This window comes from Gekko japonicus, unplaced genomic scaffold (genome assembly GCF_001447785.1).
Source record: "Gekko japonicus isolate JY-2015 unplaced genomic scaffold, Gekko_japonicus_V1.1 scaffold13, whole genome shotgun sequence".
NCBI classification, from domain to species: domain Eukaryota; kingdom Metazoa; phylum Chordata; class Lepidosauria; order Squamata; family Gekkonidae; genus Gekko; species Gekko japonicus.
The window spans coordinates 3,185,604-3,213,267 of NW_015172553.1; the positions used below are offsets into that span (position 1 = coordinate 3,185,604).

The following is a 27,664-nucleotide window of genomic DNA, read 5'->3' on the forward strand; positions in this document are numbered from 1 at the left end:
CTTCTAGAAACCAAAAGAGTCAGAGAATACTCCAGGAAAGTGTACTAGAGTGTTTGGGGAAAACACTGGAACAAAAGCCTCTCAACATCAAGATTTAAGTCACTGTGAAAAGCTTAAGAAACTCTCATTAGCCTGAAACATAAGAACTGAAGTCTGTGCCTGTACTGGTTTTACCTCAGACGTTTCGGCCCCTGATTTCACCTGACCTTTCCCCTCTATGTAATATAAAATATTTTATTTTTGAATTTCAAAAAACCTTGAGTTGTTTAAGTTAAAATGAACTCCTGGTCCTTCCCTCAAGTTCCTGGGCTGAGCCCCACAACCAAAATATTTCCTCTGACAGGGTGGCACAGCCAGAGTTCTTCAGCAAAGAATTACCAAGAATTCAGCAAAGAATTACCAAGGCAGCTCAGTCAGTAAAGGGAAAGAAAAACAGAGGGGAAACCTTGCCTCTGAGGGAGGGAAGTAGATGGGGCCATCATAGAGGGGGATGCTATATCTTTTATCAGGGATGCAAGGGAGGAGCCAGCTCCAGGGATTCGCAAATAGAAGCTACTCTGTCAGAGCAATGGGAACCCTGAACTCCCTGGCTGAGTTAATAATAATGGGGATTTTACAGTCCTGGCCCAGCCTGATTGGTTTCCCAACTGTCAGACCAGGGCTGCTCATAACAGGAAGCCAGGGCAAAGGAGGACATGCTACTCCAGCCCAGTGGGTCTCACCCTTCTCAAGGAGTCTGCCACCGCAGTCCAGGAACAGCTTACAAAATGCTGAGTGCCTTCTTGATTGCCCAGCTGGCCCTGTTGCTGAGCAGGGTGGGGCCAGGCCTGGTAAGTGGGGCCAGGGAGCCAGTGGTGGACATGCGGGATTAACTGGGGCTTCAGGTGGGGCAGGAAGTACTTGCTTTGAAAATGTATGGGTGGCATGTGAGAGGGGGCTGGACTTGCCTCCATCAGCTGCCCCTCAGTTTAGAAGCCTTTGGAGACAGATGACCAAGCCTGGCCAACTTGACTCTTTGGGGGGGTGGGGGTGAGTTATTTCTGGCAAGACCCAATATTGGCAAGCATTGATCAAAACTGTGCTTCTGAGCCTGTAGAAGTAGGAGCTGGCAGATGCAGTCTTTGCCTCGCATGGCTGGTGTGTGGTCTACAAGTGGTTCCCTCTCAAACAGTCCCTTAATGGTAGTACTTCACATAGGGTTGACAACCTCCAGATGGCAGCTGGAGATCTCCCACTATTACAACTGTTCTCCAGGGAACAGAGAGAGTTCACCAGGGGAAAAATGGCTGCTTCGGAAGGTGGACTCTATGGCATTATACCTCACTGAAATCCTTCCCCTCCCCAAACCCCACACTCCTCAGGCTCCACTCCCAAAATCCTCAGGTATATTCCAACCTGGAACTGGCAACCCTAACTCCACAGTCAATGTGTGTGTGGCCTTTTGTTGGTGTGCAAAAAAAGTGGTTGTGTAAGGGGGAGTCTTTGGATTACTCCCATTGCTGGCAGGCCCATAGCTACAGTGGGGCATATCGGGGCTAGCCCCCCTGACATACTGGCAATGCCCCATTGCTTCCCATCCAGCCTAGGGCCCCTGAGCAGTGGTAGATGTGGGGAAGGAGCCAGGTATTCCTTTAATTCGATTAGCCAGTGCCCCCTAAGAAATTTAAATGCCCCCCCTACTTAAAAAATCCTAACTACGGGCCTGATTGCTGGTAACTCTAAGTTCCCTTGCTTGAAAGCCAGTCGAATCCAACTCTAGGGGACGGTGCTCATCTCCGTTTCCAAGCCAAAGAGCCAGCGCTGTCCAAAGACTTCTCCATGGTCATGTGGCTGGCATGACTAAACACAGAGGTGCAACGAACACTGTTACCTTCCCACCGAAGCGGTACCTATTTATCTACTTGCAATTTCTTGCTTTCAAACTGCTAGGATGGCAGGAGCTGGGGCCAGAAAGTGACACGGCACTCGGGTCTCAAACTGCCGAGCTACCGACCTTCCAGTCTGCAGTTCAGCGTCTTAACCTATGAGCCATCGCGGTCCTCAAGTGCAGTACTAGAGAGAAGTTAATTTGGGGAAATGAGAAAGACAAATTAGTTTAGGTATGACAAGAGAGGGAATTTCTGCAGGGAGATCCCAACTGTGCTATCAGTGAGAGGGATAAGGGCCAAGGAGCATGAACAATCATGAGTGGCAGATTTATTTGTTTCTACCCCATTTTTCTCTCCAATAGCGACCCAAAGCAACCTACAATATTGTTCTCCCCTCTTTCATTTTATTTTCACAACAGCCCTGTAAGATAGGTTAAGGTGAGAATGTGTGAGTGCCCCAAGATCACCCACTAAGCTTCTATGGCAGAGTGAGGATTTGAATCTGGGTTTCCCAAATCCTAATCAAACACACTGACCACTCCACCATGCTGGCTTCATGGTTTTATTAAGTGTTCAAAAAGTTGAGCAGTAGGCAGCGCCTCTTGGGCTACTAGGCTGCCCTGCATGAGGGAAGGGCATATTTCCCCTACCACATGAACACAGAGGACTACATATGACCCCTCAGTTTCCTCTACAGAATCGGGAGCCCATCAGATATGTCCAAGGTTTGCTCTCATTTGCCACCATTCAGTGCCCATGAAGGAAACCAGGTTGCAGTAAAACCAGAGGTGTACCTATGCAGTAAAACCAGAGATGTACCTAAGGAAGCATTTCAGGGTGCAGGGATGTAGATCACGGTAAGCAAAAAATTATTGAAGCAGAACAAGAGATGCCATTGCTCTGTGCAAACGTCTCATTTATGGCTGAGAAAAGGCAAGTGGCAACCAAGGTGTAGACTGATAGATACGTAAACAAGATTTCTTTATGATAAACGTGAAGGCAGTTAACGCTGTGCTCTACAGACAGTAAAGTACCAAACCCAAACCAAAAGTTTTCAGCCCCAAAGGTAAACTAAAGGTAAAGGTTCCCTTGTTCGAAAGCCAGTCGAATCCGACTCTAGGGTTGCGGTGCTCATCTCCGTTTCAAAGCCGAAGAGCCAGCGCTGTCCAAAGACTTTTCCGTGGTCATGTGGCCGGCATGACTAAACACCAAGGCGCACAGAACGCTGTTACCTTCCCACCGAAGTGGTCCCTATTTATCTACTTGCAATTTCTTGCTTTCGAACTGCTAGGTTGGCAGGAGCTGGAACTAGAGACGGGAGCTCACTCCGTCATGCGGCACCCCTGGGTCTCGAACTGCTGAACTACTGACCTTCCACAGCCTGCAGTTCAGCGTCTTAACCACTTGAGCCACCGCAGCTCCAAACCAAATGGCAAAATGGTGTAAATTAATTAGTCCTCTTGCTTTAGAAAGCAGTCTCATTTCTGCTATTCTGATAAAAGTACATATAAGCTTTCCCGGGGAAGGAGGCAAATAGATCAGGAAAGCAGCGCAGGGTGGAAGACTAAACTCCTGGAGTGACAGCTGTTCTCCAGACTGCAAGGATTCATGCTGAGTGAGCAACATCTAAAAAACGACAGCTCCCGACTTGGGAATTTCCTGTGCTCAATCCTAGTTAGGTCCTTAGAAGTCTATGCCGTTCCCACCCCCCCCCCCTCGCAGTCTTGTCTCCCTCTTGTCCAGCTTCTCCACCATCTCTCTTGGCTCCCTTCATCTCTTTGCATCAGAATAGTCACCAAGTCACGCATTACAAAGTCCTTGTCCCTTTCCTTGTTGGGTCAACACATTATCTGGAAGTTTGTGCTTGGAACTTTATTCCCAGTAGGGTTGCCAACTCCAGATTGGGGAACTCCTGGATATTTGAAGGCAGTGTCTAGGGATGGTGGGGTTTGAGAAGGGGAGACGGAGACCTCAGCAGGGTATGATGCCACAGACTCCACCCTCCAAAGCAGCTGGTTTTGTTTTTTTCCAGGCGAACTGATCTCTGTATCAGTTCTAATTCTGGGAGAACCTTAGGCCCCATCTGGAGGATGGCAACATGAATTATATGGGGGGAAAGCAGAATATATTTAATAAATTATGCAGTCCAAAAGTATGTTTGAGATCTAGCTGAATTAGCAACACTTCTTCTGAGTGCAGAGTTCAGGTTTCTTGGCCCCATCCTGAATTTTATACACACCTGAATCCTCCTAACCCCCAACCCACCTTCCTGCTGACTTCTTGTATTTCCTCTTTCTGGGCCCTGTGGAACCAAGGCTGCTGCTCCTACACAGATCCATCGTGCTGGATACTGTTCGTTCTACGACACGTGTGGCAAGAACCCCGAGATTAATAATGGCATTCTTACCCCCACTGTGCCTTGCGTCTCCAACACACAAGCCCGGCAGCTTTCTGGCTACCACCTTGAACTCCTGAAGACGACCTGCCCAATGTTATACAAAGGGGCCAATGACACCTTTGCCTGCTGTTCCATTCTACAGCTGGGAGCGTTGAAGCTCAGCCTCACCATCTCCCAAGCGATTCTGTCCCGATGCCCATCATGTGCTGAGAACTTTGCCAACATCTACTGCCAGAACACCTGCAGCCCGAATCAAAGCCTCTTCACCAATGTCACTCGTGTCTTTAACACCACCACCATCTTCGACATAAAAAAGCAGGGCGTCTTGGAGTACCAGTGCTACTACAAACAGGATTTTGCTGACCGGTCCTTCAACTCTTGCAAGGGTGTCCGTCTGCCTGCCACTGGTGGCTATGCGATTGGTGCCATGTGTGGCAAATACGGGTCCACTTTGTGCACCACTCAGCGGTGGCTGGATTTCCAGGGGGACTCAAGCAATGGGCTGGCTCCTTTGGCCGTCTTGTTCAAGTTGGTGTCAGATGACACCGTCGTTGGGGATGACATTGTGCCACTCAATGCGACTACTTGGAAGTGCAGTGAACCCGTGAGAGGGAGTGGAGACAGATGCTCCTGCCCAGACTGCCCTGATTCTTGCCCTCACATCCCATCTCCCACCCCTGCACCTCCACCCTTTAAAGTAGGTAATATGCGTGGATCCTTATTTCTGTGCTTGCTTCTGTTCTGCCTTCTCACGCTGCTTTTTATGTCTTTCCTGGTGTGGCGATGTTGCTCCTCAGCTAAGAAATCAAAAGATCAGAGCCTCAAGATGGTGAGCAATGGGTTGACCTCTTCTGAAAAGCTTAGCCGGGCAATCCAGAACTTCCTGACCAGAGCTTTCAGCAGCTGGGGCATGCTGGTGGCCTCTTACCCTATTACAGTCATTGTCATTTCAACAGGGGTGGTGGTTGCGCTCTCCAGCGGAATAGTCTTCATCCAACTTACCACAGACCCTATAGAGTTGTGGTCCTCCCCTGACAGCCGGGCCCGGCAGGAGAAGGACTTCTATGATCAGAACTTTGGGCCTTTCTTCAGGACCAACCAGGTAATCCTGACAGCCAAAGGCCATCCCAACTACACCTATGATTCTCTCATCCTGGGCAAGAAGAACTTCAATGGGATTTTGTCGATGGATGTGCTAAAGCAGTTGTTGATCCTGCAGTCAAAGCTGCAAAACATTGAGGTCTGGTCTGAAAAGCATGACAGGAATATTTCTCTCCAAGATGTCTGCTATGCACCTCTGAACCCCCAAAATCCCAGCCTCTCTGACTGTTGTGTCAACAGCCTGTTGCAGTATTTCCAGAACAATCTCACTCATCTGGAGATGACGGCGAACCAGACAATAAACGGACAGCAGGGCACAGTGGACTGGAGAGATCACTTCCTCTACTGCATCAAGTGAGTGACAGATTATGGCTCATGTATACCACAGGCAAGGAGGGGGCTGGATGTTAAGTGAGGTGGCTAAATATGCCCCAGTGTGGAGACTGCATAGATTTGTTCGGGTTCGGGTCTGGCTGATTCCCATGTGGGGAGCCTGGAGCGAATTCCCACCCCCTGTCAGTTTTCCTAGCAAGCAATTCAAGGTAGATGGTTCCTTTCCTGTAAGGCATCCTGGTTTCATATGTAAAAGCCAGGGTACCTGCTTAACTTCCTCTTTTCTCATGACAAACTATGATCAGACAACTACAGCATTGTTTGGCCCACCCAGGTTGTGTGCTGCACCAACACACAATGCAGCTACTTTATACCCAGTCAGACCTTCGGGCTCCTAAGGTCAGAGAACAGAGGTTACAAGTGCAAGCAGGTCTTTAGCAGCTAGTCTTCCCCAACCCTGTCTTAGGGATCTTTTAAGTTTGTATATACACAAGTGTGTGTGATTGGTGTGATATTTTTGTGAAATAAGATAGAACCCTTCCAAATAATAAAGCTGACTTTACCGACTACCTGAAGGGGCAAAGATGAAGAGAGAGAAAGAGACGAAAATCACAGCAGCTCTCTTATATTAAGCAATGATTTCTTATTCTGCTGTTCTTCTCTGCCTACAAGTCATTTTTACATCTCAATGGCAGCTATAAATTTCCTAAGCACATTATTCTGCCCACAATTAGTTTCAATGGAACCCACCTGTGAATGTTTGTGTACAGCACCCCTGAGGAAGAGAAACCGAACTGGGAGAGAAAAAGGGGGTGGGGAAGTCACACTTTTCAGGGGCATGAGGAGATACTGAGAGAAAGAAGCTGTACTTATGGAAGCTCGGATTTGGGTGTGTGTGTGTGTGTACAAGCACATATGACAGGAAAAGAGGCATGCTAAAGGGAGGAGTGAGTTAGTAGTGGAGAGAAAATGATAGTGATTGTCTGAAATATCATCAAGGAAGGGGAAAAGAGAGGGGAAGGAGAAAGTGACATCAGTGTGGCCTGTAATCTAATTCAGTTCACTGGCTCATGGCGAAAAAGATTGTGTGCTCCCACCTCCTTTGCCGTTTAAAGAGTAGACAAAGAAACGGGAAGAAAGCTGTAAACTCAAATCCCCGCGCCTCTGAGTGCAGGAAATGACTGTTAATCAGCCAGTCACAGGGATGCTTTGGGATGTCTAACTAAAGACTTCAATTCCCAGGGGCAACTGCTCTTAAAGATATATGGCAGTTCTACTTAAAACTACAGTTAAACGCTGGCTGGGGGCAGCACAGTGGCCTGATTCCTTAAGAACGGGCATTGCTCCAGTCTGAAGGACAGATTTTGGGGAAGGGAAAGAACTAAGGACTCCCCAGCCTAAAAACAGATCTTTTATCCACACTGTTCTGGTAGTTGCTATCCTCCAGGGGGAACCTGGAGTTCTCCTGGAATTACAACGCATCTCTAGACTATGGAGATTAGTTCCCCCAGAGAAAATGGAAGCTTCAGAGGGTAGAGGGGGATCCACATGAATTCACATCCCTGCTGAGCTCCCTCCCCAAACTTTGCTCTCCCCACACTCTGACCCCAGTCTCCAGGAATTTCACATGCCAGAGCTGGCAGCCCTAATTTGTGGAATGACCATTATGCTTACAGCATGCCTGACAAGATGTAAAAATGTATAGGAATTACCTTACTGAAAACTTCACGGGGGGGGGGGCTGTTATCCTTGTGAAAGGATAATTCTGTTATTGCTAGCTCGTGAGAAATTTCCACCTAATGTTCTGAATAGGGATGCTTGAATACCTGCTAGTTTGGCTCACATCTGAGAGTGGTGATCAGGCACCCAATTAATTTGCAGGCTGTTCACGGCCTGTCTGCATCTATTCGAAAGAACAGGCTGCTTGCAGTCATCAGAAGCTGACTCTGAGCTTGTGCCTAACTGGCTGGGAGTCGGTTTCTGATTTCCTGCTGTGGAAATTTTTCTCTCTATCCTGCCAAGTTTGGGGGGTTTTTTTGGGGGGGAGGAATCAGGACTCCCAGCTGGTTGCAGCTGTCAGGTCCTTCTGATCTCCCAACCAGGAAGCTTCGCTACATCTCAGGTTTGCTGAGATGCAGCAAAGTTATGTATGTGTGGGTAGTCGGTGATAAGAAGTATAGTCAGGGGTCATTTCCTGCAGGAGCACATAGGAGCGGAGCTCCGGCAGTAAAGAGCCCAGGGGGCGGGCACATGCAACAAGCCCCACCCCCTGCTCCCAGCAGCCCTCAGTCAGAGCAAGAAGCAGCCAGGTAAGCTGCAGAGCTCCCCCCAGCCCCCTGGTCCGAAACAGTCCAGTGGCACCTTTAAGACCAAGTTTTATTCAGGTACAAGCTCTCCCTCCTCTGCGAGGACAGATCTGCACGTTTCCCCCCCCCCCAATAGCTAGCAATCCAAAACAGTCCAGTGGAGCCTGAGCGGTGGGTATTGCCTTCTGACACACTTCAGATGATGTCAGGGGGTGTGGCACATGCAAATATCATGCTAATGAGTTATGCTAATGAGCTCCTGCACCTCTTTTTCTACGAAATGACCCCTGAGTATAGTTGATTCCACTTCTGCCCTCCCCGAGCTGATAGCTACACCTGTAGAAAATAGGAGACTGTTCCTGTTCTTTGTAGCCCAAGCTCTTACTCTGAGGTGTGTTACGGGGAAGAAATTTATTACTTCTCCTCACCAGGCTCACCTCCATCTGTCAGTTTGAGCCACAGAAAAAGGAGATTAATTGTTTCTCTCTCTCTCTCTTTTGAAGTAGGGAGATCAGAAGCCAACCACTTCTTTCCCCACCCCCCAACTTGGAGTGGTGGGAAGAGAAACAATTTGTTTCTTCTCTTTTTGTTGCAACACAGATCAAAAGCCAGTCACTCAGCTTCACCATGTAGCAATTTTTCTGAGGAGGATGGATCAGAGACTCATTCCTAGCCGATTCCCCTTCCACTGTGCCCCAGCACAACAAGCCCTGTCTGCAGGAAAGTGGTGGGAGATCAGACCCCAACTCCAAGCTCAGGCCCTCATCAGCTGTGAGTAGGTTTTTGATGCAACAGGCAGCTGCAAACTGGTTCAGCAGTTGTTTGATGCAAGGTGAACATATCCCTGATCAGCTGATGGTCTGAATGTGTCAAACAGAATATGTTTGACTACCAAACGGCTTCCCTGCAAAACTCGTGGCATTTCTAGTTCTGGTCAGAAATGCTAAAAATTCTCTTCATTTTTTGGATGATCTCCTGATGTCAGTATGAACCACTATAAATTATCAAAACGAATTACTTGAGAATGGGACACCGCCCCCCCCCCCCCCCCCCCCGCCCACCCCTGCGCTATACAATCAGAAAACCGGAGGTCCTTCCCCCAAAAGTTTTTCCCCCCTACAGTTGCCAGCCTCCAGGCAGGGCCTGTAGGTCTTCTGAAATTAAACTGATTTCCAGACCTAAATCAATTTCCCAGGAGGAAATGTCTGCCAGAGCATTACCTTATGCCCAAGGCAAGACTATAAAACTGTGTCCCCTATACTTTCATACTAGTTATTTTGGTTAAAAGGTAAATATATAAATAATGGGTCGATTTGTTTTGTTGCATTTGGTCAAAGCCACAGCACAGCTCCCCTGGAGAAAATGGCTATTTTGGCCCCTCCCTTCCCCAAGCCCTGCCCTCCCCAGGCTCCACCCCCAGAACGTCTAGGTATTTCCCAGCCCACAGCTGGCAACTCCAAGCTAGTAAGCCATGCATGGTCTTCCTTATTCACAAGAGATAATTTTTAGATATACAGAGAAATAACTAACAAGAAGAATAACAGTCATGAGATTGGCATACAAAATCAACTAATGCATAAGTGAGTATTCAACTTACTGTTTTAAATATACAAAATTAAACCACATCAGGTACAACCACTTTTTACAATTGCACTTTTCACACTTTCAATGACATTAACATTTGACCTTTTTTTTTTTAATTTTTAAAGCTTACCACCAGAAAACTTGGAACATTAACATGACCTGCCTAGCACTGATGAGTTGAAAGATCTTAACTGTTTCTTTTTCAAACTTTCTCTGATGCCACAAAGCAACCAATCACTGTTTTTGAAAAGAGAAGAAAGAGTGGGGGCCTGGAGCGCTCCCAGAATTTACAACTCATCAGACTAAGGATTAGTTCCCCTGGAGAAAATGGCAGACCGTCTGGCATCATATTCTTCTTCAGCTCCCTCCCCTTCCCAAAGTCCACCCTACCCAGTAGGGTTGCCAGGTCTGTGTCAGAAAATACCTGGAGACTTTGGGGGCGGATCCAGGAGAGGGTGGGACTTGGGGAGGGGAGGGGCCTCAGTACAATGCCATAGAGTCCCCCCTTCAAAGCAGCCGTTTTCTCCAGGGGAATTCCAAAAACAACATCCGTGACAAAAATAACAAAGAGTCAATAAAGATAAGTTGCTAAAATGTTTACTGTAGTAATTTCTGTAGAAAATTTTCTTCTATTATCGCTCACACGCTAACGAATACAATACGCAATGAACAATTTGTTTCACAATATTTGGGTTCTGTTATTAGAGAGTCAACATGGAATGTTTCCTTCAAGAATTGATAAGTAGTGATTGATAAGAATTGAGATTGCTACATGCTCAGATAAAGCAAATATTGTGAAACGAATTGTTCATTGCTCGGTATTCGTTAGCGTGTGAGCGATAATAGAAGAAAATTTTCTACAGAAATTACTACAGTAAACATTTTTGCAACTTATCTTTATTGACTCTTCGTTATTTTTGTCACGGATGTTGTTTTTGGAATTCCACTTCCTCCCGTGTTCTCTCATTTATGTTTTCTCCAGGGGAGCTGATCTCTGTCAGCAGGAGATCAGTTGTAAAAGCGGGGGATCTCCAGGCTCCACCTGGAAGCTGGCAACCCTACCAGTCTCCATCTCTAAATCTCCTGGAATGTTCTTACCTGGAGTTCCTGACCTTATTTCTCTCTTATGGTGCAATTCCTAATACTGAGGAAGGGCCCCATTTCTAACTTCTATTGCTTCATCTTTAGCCCAATCAACATAGTTCAGGGGCCTTCCAGAAGGCTGCTTTTCTTCTAGTGGAAACTTGGAATGCTGAAGGTATCTCCCTCACTCAGTGCAACAATGGGGGATGGGCTTTCCCCCTCCGATTATCTATTTATGGCTTTGTCTTATTCTCTTAGCTCACCGCTCTCCTTCCAAGACATCACAGAGCTGAAGCTGAGTTGTATGGCAGACTATGGAGCTCCTGTGTTTCCCTTCCTGGCAGTAGGGGGTTATCCAGGTAGGAGATATATGACTTTGCACAAAAGAGATCACGAGTTGCAAACTAATGTCCACAACTAGTCAGGTGTCCATCAGAAGACCAGGGACATACCTCCCCTTTCAACAAACAGGGTTGACCCAGGTGTCCATCTAGTTGGAGACTCTTCCTTCTCCCAAGTTTTCAGCTGTCCCTTGGAATTTAGATTGTGTCATTTAAGCAAGAGGTGTGGTTCCTGACATGCTCTAAGGGAACTGCTTATGTACATCACACTCTGTACCATGAAGGGAAAGGCCAGAAAAGATTCATTTCATTGCTGTATTGCTAGGGAAGATTGGAATATTGAAACCAACCAGGAGCAGGCCTGAGTGTCCCCTGCACTGCTGACTCCACAGGAACCACTCAGTTCAGACCAGCCAGTAATGATGACAGTAGACACAGGCTTGCCTTTTGCTGCTGGCAAAGTCCAAGCTGAGTGGCTCCTGGGGTGCCACTGCCTGTGTCTCAGAGGTAGTTTGCTAAGCCAGGGGCTCTCCAAGGCAGCAGCCCATTAGGACCTTTCCTGGTAAGCTGAAAGGCCAGTCCACCCCTGGGTGCAGAGTCCTTCATATAAACAAAGCCCTAAAGGCATTTGGACACTCAAGGAACTACTGAGGCCCAAAAAAATCAATAAAACAGAGCTAGAGAGCAGAACAGGAAGGTCCTCACAGCCCAAGTTTTCCTGGAAAGAGAAAGTTTGGAGAGCTCGTTCCCGTGGAGCGCTGGAATGCTGAACTTATCTCCCTAGCTTGATGCAACAATGCGGGGATGACTAGCTTGGCTAGAGAAGGTCAAAGCTGCGGATTTTAAGCCTAGCCCAGCCCATCAACTGAAAGAATCCAAGCCTCCCTGAGGCACCAGTCATTGTGACCATGTCCAAGACAGTTTCGATCCCTTCTATTTGCATTCAGCTCCAGAGCAGGAATTTCTGACCTTCCACAGGTCTTACTAGCGCCATCCAAGGGAACTCTGATAATTCCTCAGTTAAAATCATTTATGGCACTCAGTGCAGTAGCGTCTTTGCTTTGTGGTGAGCGTTATGGATGGCAGAGGGATTTTCTTGGCAAGTTGCCTAACGTCTTATCAGCAGAGCTAATTGCTTGAGATGACTTCTGGGCAGGTGAGTCAGGAAGAAACAGGTAAAAATACATTACAGTCCTCGAGTTCCAAAGTACTATCCTCCTCTGGTGAGCATAGAGCACTGTCCGTGGCCTGGAGATAGCGACTATTTCTGTAACACCTCCAGGGAAAAGAGAAGTTCCTCGTGTTTAGGCATGGTTTCAGGTGGTAGCTGTGTTAGTCTGAGAGCCAGTTTGGTATAGCGGTTAAGAGCACGGACTCTAATCTGGGAGAACTGGGTTTGATTCCCCACTCCTCCACATGCAGTTGCTGGTGTGAACTTGGGTCAGTCATAAATGCTTTCAGAGCTGTTCTCTCAAGGGCAGTTCTCGAGAGAGCTCTCTCAGCCTCAGCTACCTACACTCTGAGACTCCTTCGGGTAGTGAAGGGTGGGGGTATAAATCCAATCTCTTTTTCTTCTAATAGCAGAATAAAATTTGAGTCCAGTAACACCTTAAAGAACAACACAACTTTCAACGGTATGAAGCTTCATGAGTAAAAGTTAATTTGGCCATATAAGTAATGAGGAGGGCTAAACTTATGTTGTCCCCTGCCCACCCCCAGCCGTAATCAGGTTGAAAGTCGGGAACTGTGCCTTGATCATGGAGGGGAGGGGAGGGGGGGACTGCGTAAGAGGGAGTGGGACTCTCTGGCTTCCCTGGGGTTCTGTGTTCACTGCTTCTTGATTCCTTTTCTATCTACCCCATAGGAGAGGAATACTCTGAATCCCAGGCACTCATCCTTACCTTTTCCTTGAACAACTACCTCAGCAGTGACCCCCATTTTGACATGGTGATGTTGTGGGAGAAGCGATTCCTGGAAATTTTAGGGAAATTCCAGCAGGAAAGCAGGAATATGCTGACAACTATTCCATTGCCTACATGGCTGAGGTATGGGGGGGCATTCAATCTCTTCTCTAGCCATCAAGGGCAGTTTGATCACAGTCGGACACAAAGGAGTGGGCCAATCCTTTCTCCTGCCATCGTTAGCAGGGAGCACAAACTACCTTCCTTGACCATGGGTGCTAAAGCCAGGTGGGATTTAGACTGAAGGGAACTTGTGAGGAGTTGGAGGCCAATTAGGTTGCTCCATCCTTGGAATATAATGGATCCAAATGGACTGCAGCTGCCCACTGGGAATTTCTGGCAGCCATGCCTGGTGCTCCTGCCAAAGCCTTAACTGATGTATGGAATTAAGAAATCACACAGGAGGTTGACATAACTGCTCCCTGCCTATAGAGCCCATTTCATTCCTTGCTTCAATGAGGAGCTCAGAGTGGGTTTTCTTGCAGGAGAAAGGTCCTGCTATCATTGCTCCTTGACCTCTGATCTGATTGGTGCATTCTAACCAGCTGCTGTCTTTCCCCACAAACTTCAGCGCTCCCTGGAGGATGAAATTAACCGCACCACCTGGGAAGACTTCCCTATCTTTGCTATCAGTTACTTGGTGATCTTTTTGTACATCACGCTGGCCTTGGGCGAGTACTCCAGCTGCACACATCTCCTGGTATGAAAGGCTGCTCGAGCACGGGCGGGGGCAAGGAATCAGGCAGACCAGGGTGGGGAAGCTTGTCCCTGTGGAGGTGATTTTAGCCTGCCTTCTATGGCTGTCAAGACTTAGTGGGGATGTTTTTCAACAGAGCAGAATGCGCAGATAGTATGGAAAAAACCGTCACCCCAAAATAAATTGCTTCCAAAATAGAAGGAAGGAGAGGAAGTAAGGCAGCATACGCCAACAGAAGGCACAGTGCAAGAAGTGCATGCAGAATGCTTGCGCTTCCCTTAGGAAGAGACGGGCTTGGTTCCGGCAGCAGACACACCCTTAATTGCCCTTAACAAGGGTATCAAGAATCTGGTGTTCACCCATTCAGAATGCTGGCAGCAGATGCCTCAACCTCCTGTACTCTGTTCCATGAATTAAATATATGAAACAGGCATAGCCACATAAATGTATTTAAGTTGAATGTTTTGTGGGGATTGCAGTTTTTCATGCTTGTTTTGTTAAGGCTTGTGGGACAGCATCTTTGAGAGCTACAGAACATTAACAAGCCTAGGTCTGTGTTCCTCACAGAGTGCCCCCACCTTTGTCAGAGCCGCCACAATGGAGATGATTAAGGAGACAAAATTCCAGGAGCCTTGGTCTCCCCAAGGGCCCACAGTACTATGAGAACCACACAATTAGCTTTCCTATGATAGTTTGGTTGGCTATGGGTAGTAAGGGCCCAGAAGCCATCTTTGCCTGTTGGAACTGTGATGGTTCTTAGCAGACTTGCTCTCTCCTTAGTCATTAGCAGACATTGCCCAAATGATAGACACATGCTCTTAAAGAAATTTTCCATATTCCATAGTTTACAACTATAGGTCTTTAGTCTTTGCACCCTTCCAGATCAAGGCAATGCAGGAGTCAAGACTAACCCCTCTTGGGACAGCTCATCACAATACCCGGTTAAAGGAGAGAGACCCCACCCTCCTCCTTCCTGTCTATAATCACCCTACCATCCCTTAGAAACTGGCCAATCGCCATCCCTTTCCCTTCACATTGCTTTGCCCCAGTACAGCCAGCTTGGTGAAGTGGTTAAGAACAGTGGACTCTAATCTGGAGAACCGGATTTGATTCCCCTCCTCCACATGCAGCCAGCTGTGTGACCTTGGGTCAGTCACAGTTCTCTCAGAGCTCTCTCAGCCCCACCTACCTCACAGGGTGTCTGTTGTGGGGGAAGAAAGGGAAGGCAATTGTAAGCAACTCTCAGACTCCTTCGGGTAGTGAGGAGCGGGGTATAAAAAACAACTCTTCTTCTTCTTGTACTTATCATGTTGTTCCTTTTTCAGGTGGACTCCAAGGTGACACTAGGCCTCGGTGGGATCCTGGTAGTGGTGGGGGCCGTGCTGTCTTCTTTGGGATTTTTCTCTTATGTGGGGCTGCCCTCCTCCCTCATCATTGTTGAGGTTGTTCCCTTTCTGGTCTTGGCGGTTGGTGCTGATAACATCTTCATCTTCGTGTTGGAGTACCAGGTGCGAAGAATGTCCATGAGACATGAGATCAGAGATGCAGATACTTGTGTCCCCAGGCAGCTTTTCCTTAGAGGTGTGGGTAAATGGAGGGATACCTGTGAGCAGGGGATATATTCTCACCTTACCATTTTCCTGGAGTAGCCTGGGTTTCGGACTCGACTGATACCAACCTGGAGCTATTTCTGCACCTCAAGAGGGCTGGCTGGGACCAGCCCCATAGTTAGGGAATTCTTTGGGAGGGGGCCTCGGGGCCCCCCGGCCAACTAATTAAATGAAAGTACAGTGGAGGTGGTAAGTTGGAGCACTTTGGAGGCAGCCCAGGAGGGAGGGGGCCTAGAAGAAACATTAGGGGGCCAGGCCCCATGTTAGCTACGGGCCAGGCTGGGACCATCCCCATTTGGGAACAGAGGAGGAAGCCATGCTGGGTGTGCTCTGTAGTAGGGTCTCTCCTTGTAATCTCTCTGTCCATCTTTGCAGCAATCTGAGCAGCAGCCAGGGGAGAGCAGGGAGCAACACATTGGACGAGTGTTGGGGAATGTGGCTCCCAGCATGTTCCTCTGCAGTCTTTCTGAAGCCATCTGCTTCTTCTTGGGTGAGTGGGTTGCTGCTTCTTCTGCCACCTCATCAGATTGAGTGCAAAACTCTAAATAAGAAATGTTCAGGTGAATGTTCTATGAAACTGCCTGGAATATCACATCAGAGTATTGGTGTATCTAGCTCATTCTTGTCTTCTCCAGTTGTCTTCAGCTCATGACTCAGGACCCCAGGTGGGACACAGAACCTCTCATCTGCTGCATTTTAAGCCTCTATAGAACCACTATTTTTCTGCTGCTTTTTATTTATTTATTTATTAGATTTATACCCCGCCCTCCCCAGCGGGCTCAGGGCGGCTACAACAAAGGCAATTGCCATAACAACAGTTAAAAGAACATAAAAACAATCATTAAGTAAAGTGCGGTGCTCTTGATGTTAAAATTTTCTTAAACCAAGATGAGTTCCATTCATCAACCTAACCTGACAGCATACATTCTTTGGTTAACTAGGCGTCTGCCTAGGGCCGGCTCATCTCCAGGTCTAATCCACCGTTGAAGATGGCAACTCGGTGGTGGTACAGTGACGGCGGCGGCTCCTATGCAAAGGCCTGGCGGAAGAGCTCCGTCTTGCAAGCCCTGCGGAACTGCACCAGGTCCCGCAGGGCCCGAACCTGCTCTGAGAGCTCATTCCACCAGACAGGAGCCACCACCGAAAAAGCCCCGGCCCTGGTTGCAGCCAGCTTGATGTCCTTGGGGCCGGGAACCATCAATAGGTGCTGCGACCCCGACCGTAGCGCTCTTGGGGGAACATATTGAGAAACGCGGTCCCTTAGGTACGCTGGACCCTGGCCATTTAGAAGAATCTGCACTTAGTGCACATGTATAGAGAGCAAGAAACCACCCCTTTTGCCTCTCTTTGCACATCACAATGAACCGAGGTCACTCAGTGGGAGAGAGGATTTTTCCATAGTTCCAGCACTTGGCTGCTCGCTACGGTACATATCCTGGTGTTCAGCTTGTGTTTCCTGTCTCTGATTTTTCCCCCCCATTTTCTGCCCATGGCACCAGTGACATCACCCTGGCTCCCCTCTGTCGCGTGACAGGGATGGCACATGAAATCCTGTCAGCTGTTTGCTGTGGGTCCTGGGCCTGGAAAGGCTGGACACACTGGTCTGGTCTGCCCTGACTGAAAGTAGCTCTCCAAGGCTTGAGGCTGAGAATGGGCTTCCCCAGCACCTGCCATGTGATGCTGCCAGCCATTGAACCTGGGACCTTCTGCATGCAGAACAGGTGTTCTGGACTGAACAGCAGCCCTTCTTTATGGCTTGACTCAGGCTGGCAACAGGAGCCACAGAGAAATGGGCTGAACTGCTAGAAGGTCTCTTGGATGGTTGGCCAGCGATAGGGCTTCTGCAGATATATTGAAGAGCCGCTGCAGGGGCCCCGGTGTGGATCGAGCTTGTCGGCTGAAAAGCCCAACACAACACTGATTCAAAGAATTCTGAAGACAAGTTTTAAGTGTTTTCTCAGAATGTGAAAAGAGAGCAAGGCACTCTTGGTGGGTGCAATAACGTAATGACTGAACTATCAATTCTTGCCTGACTGGCTACTTCATCTCTCTGTAGGTGCTTTATCAGAGATGCCGGCAATTCGGACTTTTGCCCTCAATTCTGCTATGGCCATCCTCTTTGACTTCCTGCTTCAGATGACCACGTTTGTGGCCCTGGTGTCTCTGGATGCCCGCAGGCAGAAGGTTGGGGAGCTCTCCTTTGAGAGTTATACAATCAGTGTGTGGGGTGGGGATGGTATTGTCTTGTGTTTCCTCTTTACAAAGCAGGAGGGCTCCCCAAGGCTAACTCAGTCCAGGGTGTTAATGGCCTGCAGGTGAGTAGGTCACACACCCCTGCTCCCTGCACTGTCCCCTATAATACCACCTTTACCATGCCAGGCCTCACGTTTTGACCTGTGCTGCTGTGTTCGCCTCGAGAAACGGGGAAAGGTGAAAAAGCACAAGAACCTCCTTCGCTCTTTCACAAAGCGGTTCTATGTGCCTGTCTTGCTCAACAGCATCGTCCGAATGCTGGTGGTGAGTAGAACTGGAAGAACAGGGGGTTGCCTGGGATCAGGTGGCCCAGGACCTTGTAGGCCTGGGGAGTGTTGTGGTGGGGTGAAGAAACAGCTCCATCTCAGGAAGGGAAGCATTTTCACTGCAACTGGTGCCTCTTTGTCTAGATGGTGCTCTTCATCTTCATGTTCTGCATGGGGATCTTCCTGATGTTCAATATCCAGGTGGGGCTGGATCAGGAGCTGTCTATGCCAGAGGTGAGAGGCTATCTGTTTGCTGCATGGGTGGGAAACAAAGAGATTTCTCCATAAGCTGTTATAGTGATGGCAAAATGGAGCCTTCTCTCAGTATCCTCAGGGGCTTAAGTAGTTGCCATAAATCTGCAGAAATCCTTATTTTATAGTCTTTTTTCTCTCACATATGAAGACTTGTTTCCTTTTGCTTCCCCTGTCCCATTCTTTTTAAGCTGATGTTGCCACTTGGCTCTGGCAAGGGGGCAATAGCTACCTTGCCAAGAAGTGGCAGAAAGGAGAACTATTAAAGGAGACTGGAGCATCACCTGCCATGTTCTGTGGTCCTTTTTGTCTGCAGGACTCCTACATGCTGAAGTACTTTCAGTACCTGAACCAGTATTTTATGGTTGGTGTCCCAACCTATTTTGTCACTACTGGGGGCTACAACTTCTCCTCATATGATGGAATGAATGGTGTCTGTTCCAGCACAGGATGTGACAATAACTCCATGACCCAGAAAATCCAATACGCCACACAGTTCCCCAAGGAGTAAGTTACCCTGAGCACTACCTCATGTGCAAGAATGTCTCCTGCCTGCCATATGTATTCATGCACAACATGTATTTTTAAACAGCAAGGAGTTTCTTTTTATAGGTAGAATCTTCGATTGGGGTGTAATGAATTAAAGTTGTAAGTGTCTGTTTCTTTAAATGTTTGGTAAGTTGTAGAAGAGCAAGCAAGTCAAAGAGGAGGATGAGTGAGTGAGGTGATTGGTTGGTGACTGAGAGTGTATGGGCAGAGCTAAGAAGTGTGGAGAGAGAGAAGGTAGCAGTCAGTCGGTCTGCAATTCACAGTCAGTTGTGGTCAGTCAGCTGACTACAGAGTCTGAGAAGCACTCTTCTGATTAGAATCCCATATTAGTGCTGTGAAAAGCATTTAAGATTTTAAAAAGAAAATAGAATACTGTAGAGGACATATTAGCGACTAGTCAGAGTACATTCTGAAGAGAAAGGAAGATTTGAGAGTGAGGAATGTTTGTGAAGTGAAAGGGAGTGATACCTCAGTCAGGAGTTATTAATATACAGTATTTTATTCACAAAAGAGATAAGTTACAAATCATCTTGAAACCAAGACGCTTCTTGTACAAATAACGTTTTATTGTGTTTATTGTTAACCTGGAGTTCTATGCTATTAAAATATAAGAGTCTCATCCTCAGGACCACATAGTGCAATGGAGCCTTAGAGCTTGGGAACAATACTGTGGGAAAGGTTAATTAATAATATTGGCATTAAATTCCTGGTGACAGTGTTACAGACCCAGAGAGAGAAATAACAAGGAAGTTAAAGACACACCATATTTAACCACACAAATTAAAAGCGAAGTCGTGGCATGGGGTGAGAAGGGGGTGATTATAATACAACAGCTGCAGAAACACAGATGGCATTTCATTTAGAATGTGAAGCAGCTGCAGCAATTTCTACCCCCTAGTTCCCCAACCCCCATGAGAATGGAATACCCAGCCACAAGGAAGTGCAGAGCCAGGGCTAAGTCTCCCTTACTGACTAAAAACACCCCATGTATGGTTCTATCCACTGGCTATTCCAAAATTTCACAAAGCAAAATCTAGAATTCAAAATCCTACCTTCAAACACAAATAAAGTCAGAAAAAACGTGAGCAACAACCTCCTCCTCAACCTTTCAGTGTCTTTTGGTGTGCAAAGTTCTGACTGCCCTCCTGAAGGCATATTCTGAGGCAGTGAACCTCCGAAACCCAGTGCTAGAAGGCAACATCATTGGAGGGGTGAGGCATCCATGTTGTTTGTTGGCTCTCCAAAACACAACTGGTCAGCCGTGAAACAGGATCTTGGACAAGATGGACTATCGGTCTAATCCAGCAGGGCTCTTTTTATGTTCTTAATTATGAAGCCATGCCTTCTGAGGAAATCCCCAGAACATTGGTGTCTAAAACGTCGTGATGGAGAGGAATTTAGAGCAGGGCTTCACATTGTGCCACTTTATACTGAGTCAGGCCATTGGCCTATCAAGATCAGTTTTGTCTACTCTGACTGGTAGTGGCTCTCCGGGGTATCAATTAGAGGCCTTCATCATCTGCCTGATCCTTTTAGCTGGTGATTGAACCTGGGACCTTATGAATGCAAGGGGAAAATGTATGTGAACCTAACACACATTCTCAGAATTTCAAAGAGCTCAGAGCAAGCTCTCTGTTCTTAAAAGATCCAGCATTTAAGCCTTCTTGTATATATGTGTGTTATATACACACACACACACACACACACGTATGGGGGTAGGAAGGAGAAAGGCTGGTCCTTAGCTAACAAGAGGAAAATGTTAAAACACAATGTGTATTCAAATCAGGCTTTGAAACTTTGAAAGGAAATTTCAACTAAACAGCTGTGAAAGCTACGTATTGGCTTTGATAGGCCACCTCACATCTCTGGAGTAGATTGGTAGAAATTATTGGCATTTTCCAGCACATACATTTAGCATTCTGTTTGCATGAGGAAGGCATTTGGGTTCTCCCAACTTTCCCATCCATAAGAGAAGGACAGGAGATTTTGAGTTGCAGACAAAGTGGATCTGGGTTAGCTGATTAACCTTTTTAAAAATACACACACACACCCAGCATGTTGCACTCCTGAAGTTCACCGAGGCATGGATGACAGTGAAAAATGTTCTCAACTTCCAGGAGCTGGAAAACTACATGGGCAATTGTCAAAGCTAGCAACAGGCAACTCTGGGCAAAGTTTCCTATAGGGGCTGTCTCTCTTCTAGTAGGTGGTAACATAGTTAATTTAAGAGTGGCCCCCAGAGAGGCTAGAAACCAAACCAGATGAGAGTCTGGAAATTCTGGAGTTCCCAGTGTTTTTAAAAATTCAATTACTGAGTATGATTAGGGAATTTAATGAAACACGGGAGGCTTTTAAGTACCCCACTCCTTTCCCCAATCTGAAATGGCCTGGGAAAGCACCACTATCTGCCCCATTGGGATATAGAGATACTTGTATTAGTCAGGAATGAGGCCATTGCAGACTGGGAAAATGACATGAGGGAAAGTCTTAACTCCCCCCTCTCCTCACACTGTGGTCCCATTCTAAATTGGGCCCCCATGTACCTGCTAATTGAAAGCACTGGGCTCTCTAATCCCAGAATTCCCTGCCTTTCATCCAGTTTGGCCCAAATGATTACATTACATTTACAGGTCCTACCTGGCCATTCCTGCCTCTTCGTGGGTAGATGACTTCATAGACTGGCTGAATCCCATGTCCAGCTGCTGCCGCATACAATCTGGCCAGTTCTGTGACTCTACAAACAGTAAGTATTTCTGCAGCAAGGAGGGCTGGGAGCAGTGTGGGAAAACATGCAGCCCAGATAGCAAAGGGATGGGGGAGAGGAAGAAGGCTGTTGGTTTTCCTCAAGGAACTGCAGATGCCTGCCTGGATCTAGGGCTTGACGTGAGAGCCACCTCCCCTTTTCCTTTGGCAGCAGACCAATACTGCTCAAAGTGCATGAAGCTGACAACTGACACTCTCCGGCCTGACGTGGAACAATTCAACGAATTCCTGCCCTGGTTTCTCAATGACACACCTAATCTCAATTGTCCCAAAGGGTGAGTGTTGCCAAATGGGTTAGGCCAGCAGGGCTTGGGCTGCTGTTTCCACAACTATATCCACTCCCATATATAGCTGGGACATCTGACAGATAATAGCCTGGTACGATACTGAGCAATCTGCTTCCGTGAGTTCTAGTGGTGTGCCTTGCTGAACATTTACTGAAATATTAACCATGATGGCCCAGAAAGCATATTTTAACATTTAGAAGGTATGAAGGTGAATCTTTCAACCATCTCTCCAAATAATGACATTTTACTAGGCAGTGGCAGCAGGGATTATCTCTAGTTCTGTGCAGAGTTGGGACCATGTGGCTGAAGCAGACACTCCAGTTTGTTTCATCAAGGGCAGTGCAAGGCAACTCTAGCCGCACACCAGACTTCTGCAGCATCTCTATGGACGGAAGTCAACCACCCTCTGTGTTGGGTATTGGCTTTTCTCTTTTGTTTGATTGTGTGGTCAGAGAACAGATGGCCATTTTAACCACTTCCTTGTGCTGTGGCCAAAAAACAAGTTGGCTCCAGGCTAGCTGGACCTGGGTTTGGGCATGGATGGGCTGGACTGCTTGTGTGTTGCTTTCTGGGGAGGGTGCCTTTTGGCCCCTTTCTTTTTTGAAGCTGAGATTCAGTCCAGAGAATCAGGCCCCTGGTGTGAACAGCTGCTGCTTGTCAGGTGTGTTCTCCTCTAGAGGGGTTAGCATCCTAGCCATGCTCTTTATCTGCATTGTTCAATTGACAGGGCAGTTCGGTATTTATCTGTTCCTCCTTCACTCACCCTGTCCCCTTCTGTCTTTGCAGGGGCCGTGGTGCCTATGACACATCAGTACGACTGGGGCCAGATGGAGAAATCCTGGGTGAGAAGCCTCTCTTTCTCTGAGGCTGCATGGAGCAAACAATGTCCATGTGGGGATGAACAGTTGCCCCCCAAGGAGGGTCCTGGGTCTCTCGTTCTATGGGGGAGAGGGTACAGATGGGATGCAATGTCATTTTCTTAGCATAAATTTGGAGGTGGCAAAGTCATTTCAGCTGCTCTTCCACTCTGAATGTGGAAGGGGCTTGGATGGTCAGCACTGGCCCATATAGGAATCTCCATCTGAGATCACAGCCAGTAAAATGAGAATCTCTGGCTTCCCACAGCTTCCCGGTTCATGGCTTATCACACACCCCTCAAAAACTCGCAAGAGTACACAGCGGCACTCAAGGTGGCACGAGAGTTGTCAGACAACATCACAGCCAGCATGCGGAAAGTACCAGGAACGGATCCCAGTTTCCGAGTCTTCCCATACTCGTAAGACCGCATGAGCCATTATGGAAGAGGAGCTGGGGGTGTGTGTGGTGTGGTACTTGCCAGTAAACTATAATAAGGAATTGAGGTGTCTGTAAGAGCCACAGGGTTGTTGTGTCCCATGGCAGGAAGGAAACGTCAAAACCCCATATCTTGACAGGACCTGAAAGTCAGGTTCAGCTTAGTAAATGAGTGTGTGCCATAGCCAGAGAGGAGGACAGAAAGTGTCCCACTCATTCAAGAAAGACATAATCCCAACACTTGTAATGAGTAAGTCATAAGAATATAAGAGCAACTGTGCTGGATCAGGCCAATAGTCCATCAGTTTCAGAGGCCTGTTTCACACAGTGGCTAACTAGATGCCTCTGAAAGGTCTGCAAGCATGGCATGGGAGCAAGAGTCCCTCACCCCGTTGTTGTTCTGCAACAGAGGGTTAGTGTCTCTGACCAATCAGGCTCCATTGAGTCACTGTGACAGCCACTCAAGGACTTACCTTGCCCATGAATTTTTGTCTAACCCCTTTTTAAAGCATAACAAAGCCAACAGTGGGGGGAGAACAGATTTCTTCCCTTGGAAGGCAGGAGCAAAGTTGGTTTCTGTACTCCAGCACTCCTTAAAGCCTCTCTTTTTGCAGGATCACCTATGTGTTTTATGAGCAGTATTTGAACATTGCCATAACAGGCTTCGTCAACTTGGTCTTCTGCCTGGTGCCCACCTTTGTTGTGTGCTGTGTCCTGTTGGGCATGGACTTGCGTTCGGGCTTCATCAACTTGCTCACCATCATCATGATTGTGGTGGACACTGTGGGAGCCATGGCATTGTGGGGGATCTCGTACAATGCCATCTCTCTCATCAACCTAGTGACGGTAAGCTATGCCTGGCTCTACAAGAAGTAGTTTGTGGTTTGCGAAGTGAAGTTTGTGGTGGGTCAACTGACTTGAACTTCCCACAGACTTTCAAGCAGTTCCTAGAAGTTTGTGCAGGTTCCTGAATGGAGACATTTCCAGACAGACTCTGTCTGCTCAAACAAAATGTTTACCGAATTTCAAAACAGTCAGTTTCAGACTTGTCCTGTCAGTTTCAAGAGGTTTTCACACACACACCTTTTGCCAGCATTCTTCTAGTGTTTGCAAAAAAAAAAAAAAACCCCTTACTTGGAGTGTGATTCTGTGCTAGACATCAGTCCTGCTGAGCTGGCATTACCACCATGGCACTGGATTCTGCTGGGCACTCTTTGATTGCACTGGTACTGCTGGGCACTCTGTACATTGCACTGGTTCTGCTGGGCTTGTCAAAATGCCCCCACAACCACTTTCAGTTTCTGCTACAGAGATTCTCTGGCTTTACCTTAGTCCTGTTGGGTTTGAACTCCCACAGTCACAGTTTCTGCTGGGCACATTGCACTAGCTCTGCTGGGCTTGCAAAAATGCCCCCCTCCCAGTTTCTACTGCAGAGATTCTCTGAGACTTTGATTCTGTTCTGCTGGGCTTCTATTGCCCTTGCAGGTTTTTGTGGGCTTTTTGCTGCTTTTGGAAACAATAGAGGATGGGGGCACCTTGGGGGGGGGGCTGTAACTCGAACCCTGTAACTCCAATCCTCATCAAACTGGGAGGGCAGGTAGAGGAGAATCAGTTGGAGATCCCCTGCACGTTTGGTGTCTCTAGCATGCTGGGGGACCATTCTACTGCAACACTACTTTCACAGATTCATTTAGCCTCTAAAAGTTCGGGATGGTTTGTGGCTCAAAAACTGGGTATACCACAAACCACCAACCGTCACAAACTGCATTTTCCTGGTTTGTGCCCATTCCTATTTCTGGGGATTGTTCTTTCCTATGGAGAATTCTGGAAGGGGAAGATATTATGAAACTATAGGTATGTTGGCATGGAGCAGCAGGGAGACTGATGCATGGAGAGAGGTAGACATTTCAAAGCAAAGAAGGCTGCTCAATTACCATGCAGTCAAAAATGAGTTTAGAAACTTTCATGTTTGATTATTTTATTTTACATTGATAGCCCACCTGTTTGTGGGGGTGGGGGTTAAAAAATGAGCAAAAAGCAACCTGCCATGGGCTCTTCTACACGGCCAACACTGGTAGCTGGGCAACAGAGATGCTTCCGTAGGCAAAGCAGCCTGAAGGGCTCTGCTGCTGTGCCAGAGCTTTCCCTTTGTCCTGTCATGAATATTTCCTTCACAAATATATTGTTAAAATGCAGCTGATTCTCCATCGGCTTACAGCAAAAGGAGCAGGTACATCAGTACAGAATGACAGTCAAGTCCAGTCTTGACTTGCTACAGACATTGTGCAGAACTTGTTAGAGTCTCTTGGCATGCCAAACTGTGCACATTTGAAATGAAAGAGCTCTGCTGAGACTTCTTGCTAACCACTCCATTCTCTCCCCAGGCCGTGGGCATTTCAGTGGAGTTTGTATCCCATATCACCCGCTCTTTTGCCATCAGCACCAGGCCCACCAAGCTAGAAAGGGCCAAAGAGGCTACTATTAATATGGGCAGTGCGGTGAGTACAGTAGCGGGACCAATGTGGGAAAAGGTCATTTGGACACTATTGTTGTTCCTGGAGCATACTGGGTTTTGGGGTGCCACCAGAGGATGTGGCAAGGAAGAGAGAGCCCAACCTTCATGGCTGTTGGATAAGGTAACTTCTTCATCCAATCTGTTGTCATAGCCTCCCCCAACACACTCACTACCACCCTTCTCCATTGCAGGGACCTGAAGTCCTGCCCCTGACCTGCCCTCATTCTTGCTATGGCTAGGAATCCCCTTCAAGGTCCCCATCTAAATGGACTCTGTCCTAATAGATAGGTCATCCCAAGTTACCTTGGAACTGATGCAAGAGCTAGTCAGCTTTTGTTCTTGGTAATTGCTTGTGTCCGTGTGATGTAATTTGGTGCCATGCTTGAGAAGATACCCAAAGCTTGTCCTGGGCAATCCTAGCAGCACAGTAGATGGCTTCAAGAGGGATTTAGATAAACATGTGGAGCAGAGGTCCATCGGTAGCTATTAGCCCCAAGGTATAGATAGGAACTCTCAGGCTGGGGCAAGTGATGCTCTGTATTCTTGGTGCTGGGGGGGGGGCAACAGTGGGAGGGCTTCTAGTGTCCTGGCCCCACTGCTGGACCTCCTGATGGCACCTGGTCTTTTTGGCCACTGTGTGACAGTGTTGGACTGGATGGGCCACTGGCCTGATCAAGCACTGGCTTATCTTATGTTCCAAGTCCCATGGTCCAGTGCTGCCCATTTGATGTGACATGCTGGGCATGTTTGTTCTCTTTTTCCTTCAGGTTTTTGCTGGCGTGGCAATGACCAACCTACCCGGCATTGTGGTCCTGGCCTTTGCCAAGGCACAGCTGGTCCAGCTTTTCTTCTTCCGCGTCAACCTCCTCATCACTGTGCTGGGCATGCTGCATGGCCTCATTTTCCTGCCTGTCGTCCTCAGCTATTTTGGTAAGCCCACAACCTCTCCCAGCCAGCCTTGTTTCCCTTTCCTTCCTGGCCATGCTCCACAAGGCAATGAGACTGAAATTCTGGGGGAAATGATGTTCTGAGGGAAGCAGGGCATGAGAGCCTCTGGCAAAACTCGGAGGGTGAAGGCATCACTTCGGGTGGCTGTTTCCTACAGAACTAGGGTGGATGGATGCCCCCCCTCCTCCACTGCTACAGGAAATATCTCACTAGTACAATACATACATTCTGTACCACTGCCTGTCTTCCCACTGTCTGCGATGTGTGTGTTTTCACGGATGCACTTATCAGCAAATACTGTGCTGCTTGAGTCATTTGTTCTATATCTGCTTCAGACCTTTAAAACGTTTTTAAAGCACCACTTGCAAGTTCTTCCTATTTAACCCCCCCCCCCGGGTCTATTTAAAAACACATTTTAAAGATAAAATTGAGCTGTGTGAGGTAGGGGATAAGGAATTCTCAGCCAGTTGGCTTCTGCCCATCCAGACAGAACCAATTTCCCCAGGAAGATGAGTGCATTTCTACAGCCAATTCACCGCTCAATGCTGGACAGTAGCTGTCCCAGAGAGAGACATTACATTGCACTGAGCCTTTCATTCAGGCCAGGGTACGTGGTACCACACCTCCTTCTCTGGCCTGCTCTAACCCTTTCCTTCTTCCATCATCAGGGCCCAGTGTCAACCAGGCTTGGGTACAGGCACAACAGCAGAGAGTGGGCAGCCTGGCCGTGAGCAACCCTGCTTTTGAAGGAAAACAGAGCCCAAGTGAAAGTGTCTCTCCCAGACACTGCCAGCCTCTGGAAACAGGCTCAGATTCCAGGGGAAACCATGAAGAGGGAAAGGACCTGAACAGCAAAAACGGAAGGGTTTGGACAGTCACCACGAAGAAGGAGTCAACTTGCAGAACAGCCTCAGCGCCAGGCACAGACTCTGGGAAAGGTGTGCAACATCCAGCCTCCGCTGTGGAAGGCAATCACATCAGCAGGACAAGGCAGGCCTAGAGAAGGACCCAGCTGCTACGTTCAATGTATATGCATGTTTGTGGCGTGTCTACACAACAGAACTCATGCTGCTAGCCTAACCATCTGACAGTAAGCGATCTGGCATCTCCCTGACAATCCCTATCCTAAGTTTTCAAACTGGAAACACGTGTGCTTGTTTTTACCAGACAGAAGAGCAGCTCCTCCCGTAAGCTAGAGAGAGAGGAATGGGAAAAAACATGGAAATCTATTAAACTATTAAGAGCTACGTCCTACA

General features: G+C 47.7%; 1 protein-coding gene across 1 annotated transcript; it reads left to right on the forward strand.

The window, feature by feature from the left end:
- The first annotated feature begins 767 nt into the window (after positions 1–767).
- Positions 768–27,408, forward strand: NPC1L1 (NPC1-like 1). The gene is given in 20 exon segments (XM_015421088.1): positions 768–830; positions 4,184–5,721; positions 10,932–11,032; positions 12,879–13,018; positions 13,021–13,059; positions 13,547–13,675; positions 14,998–15,180; positions 15,658–15,772; positions 17,339–17,466; positions 17,662–17,799; positions 17,946–18,035; positions 18,370–18,560; positions 21,233–21,345; positions 21,517–21,640; positions 22,439–22,494; positions 22,778–22,928; positions 23,560–23,791; positions 25,330–25,443; positions 26,228–26,390; positions 27,077–27,408. Coding segments are annotated over 20 exon segments (4,140 nt in total).
- The last annotated feature ends 256 nt before the right edge of the window (positions 27,409–27,664 follow it).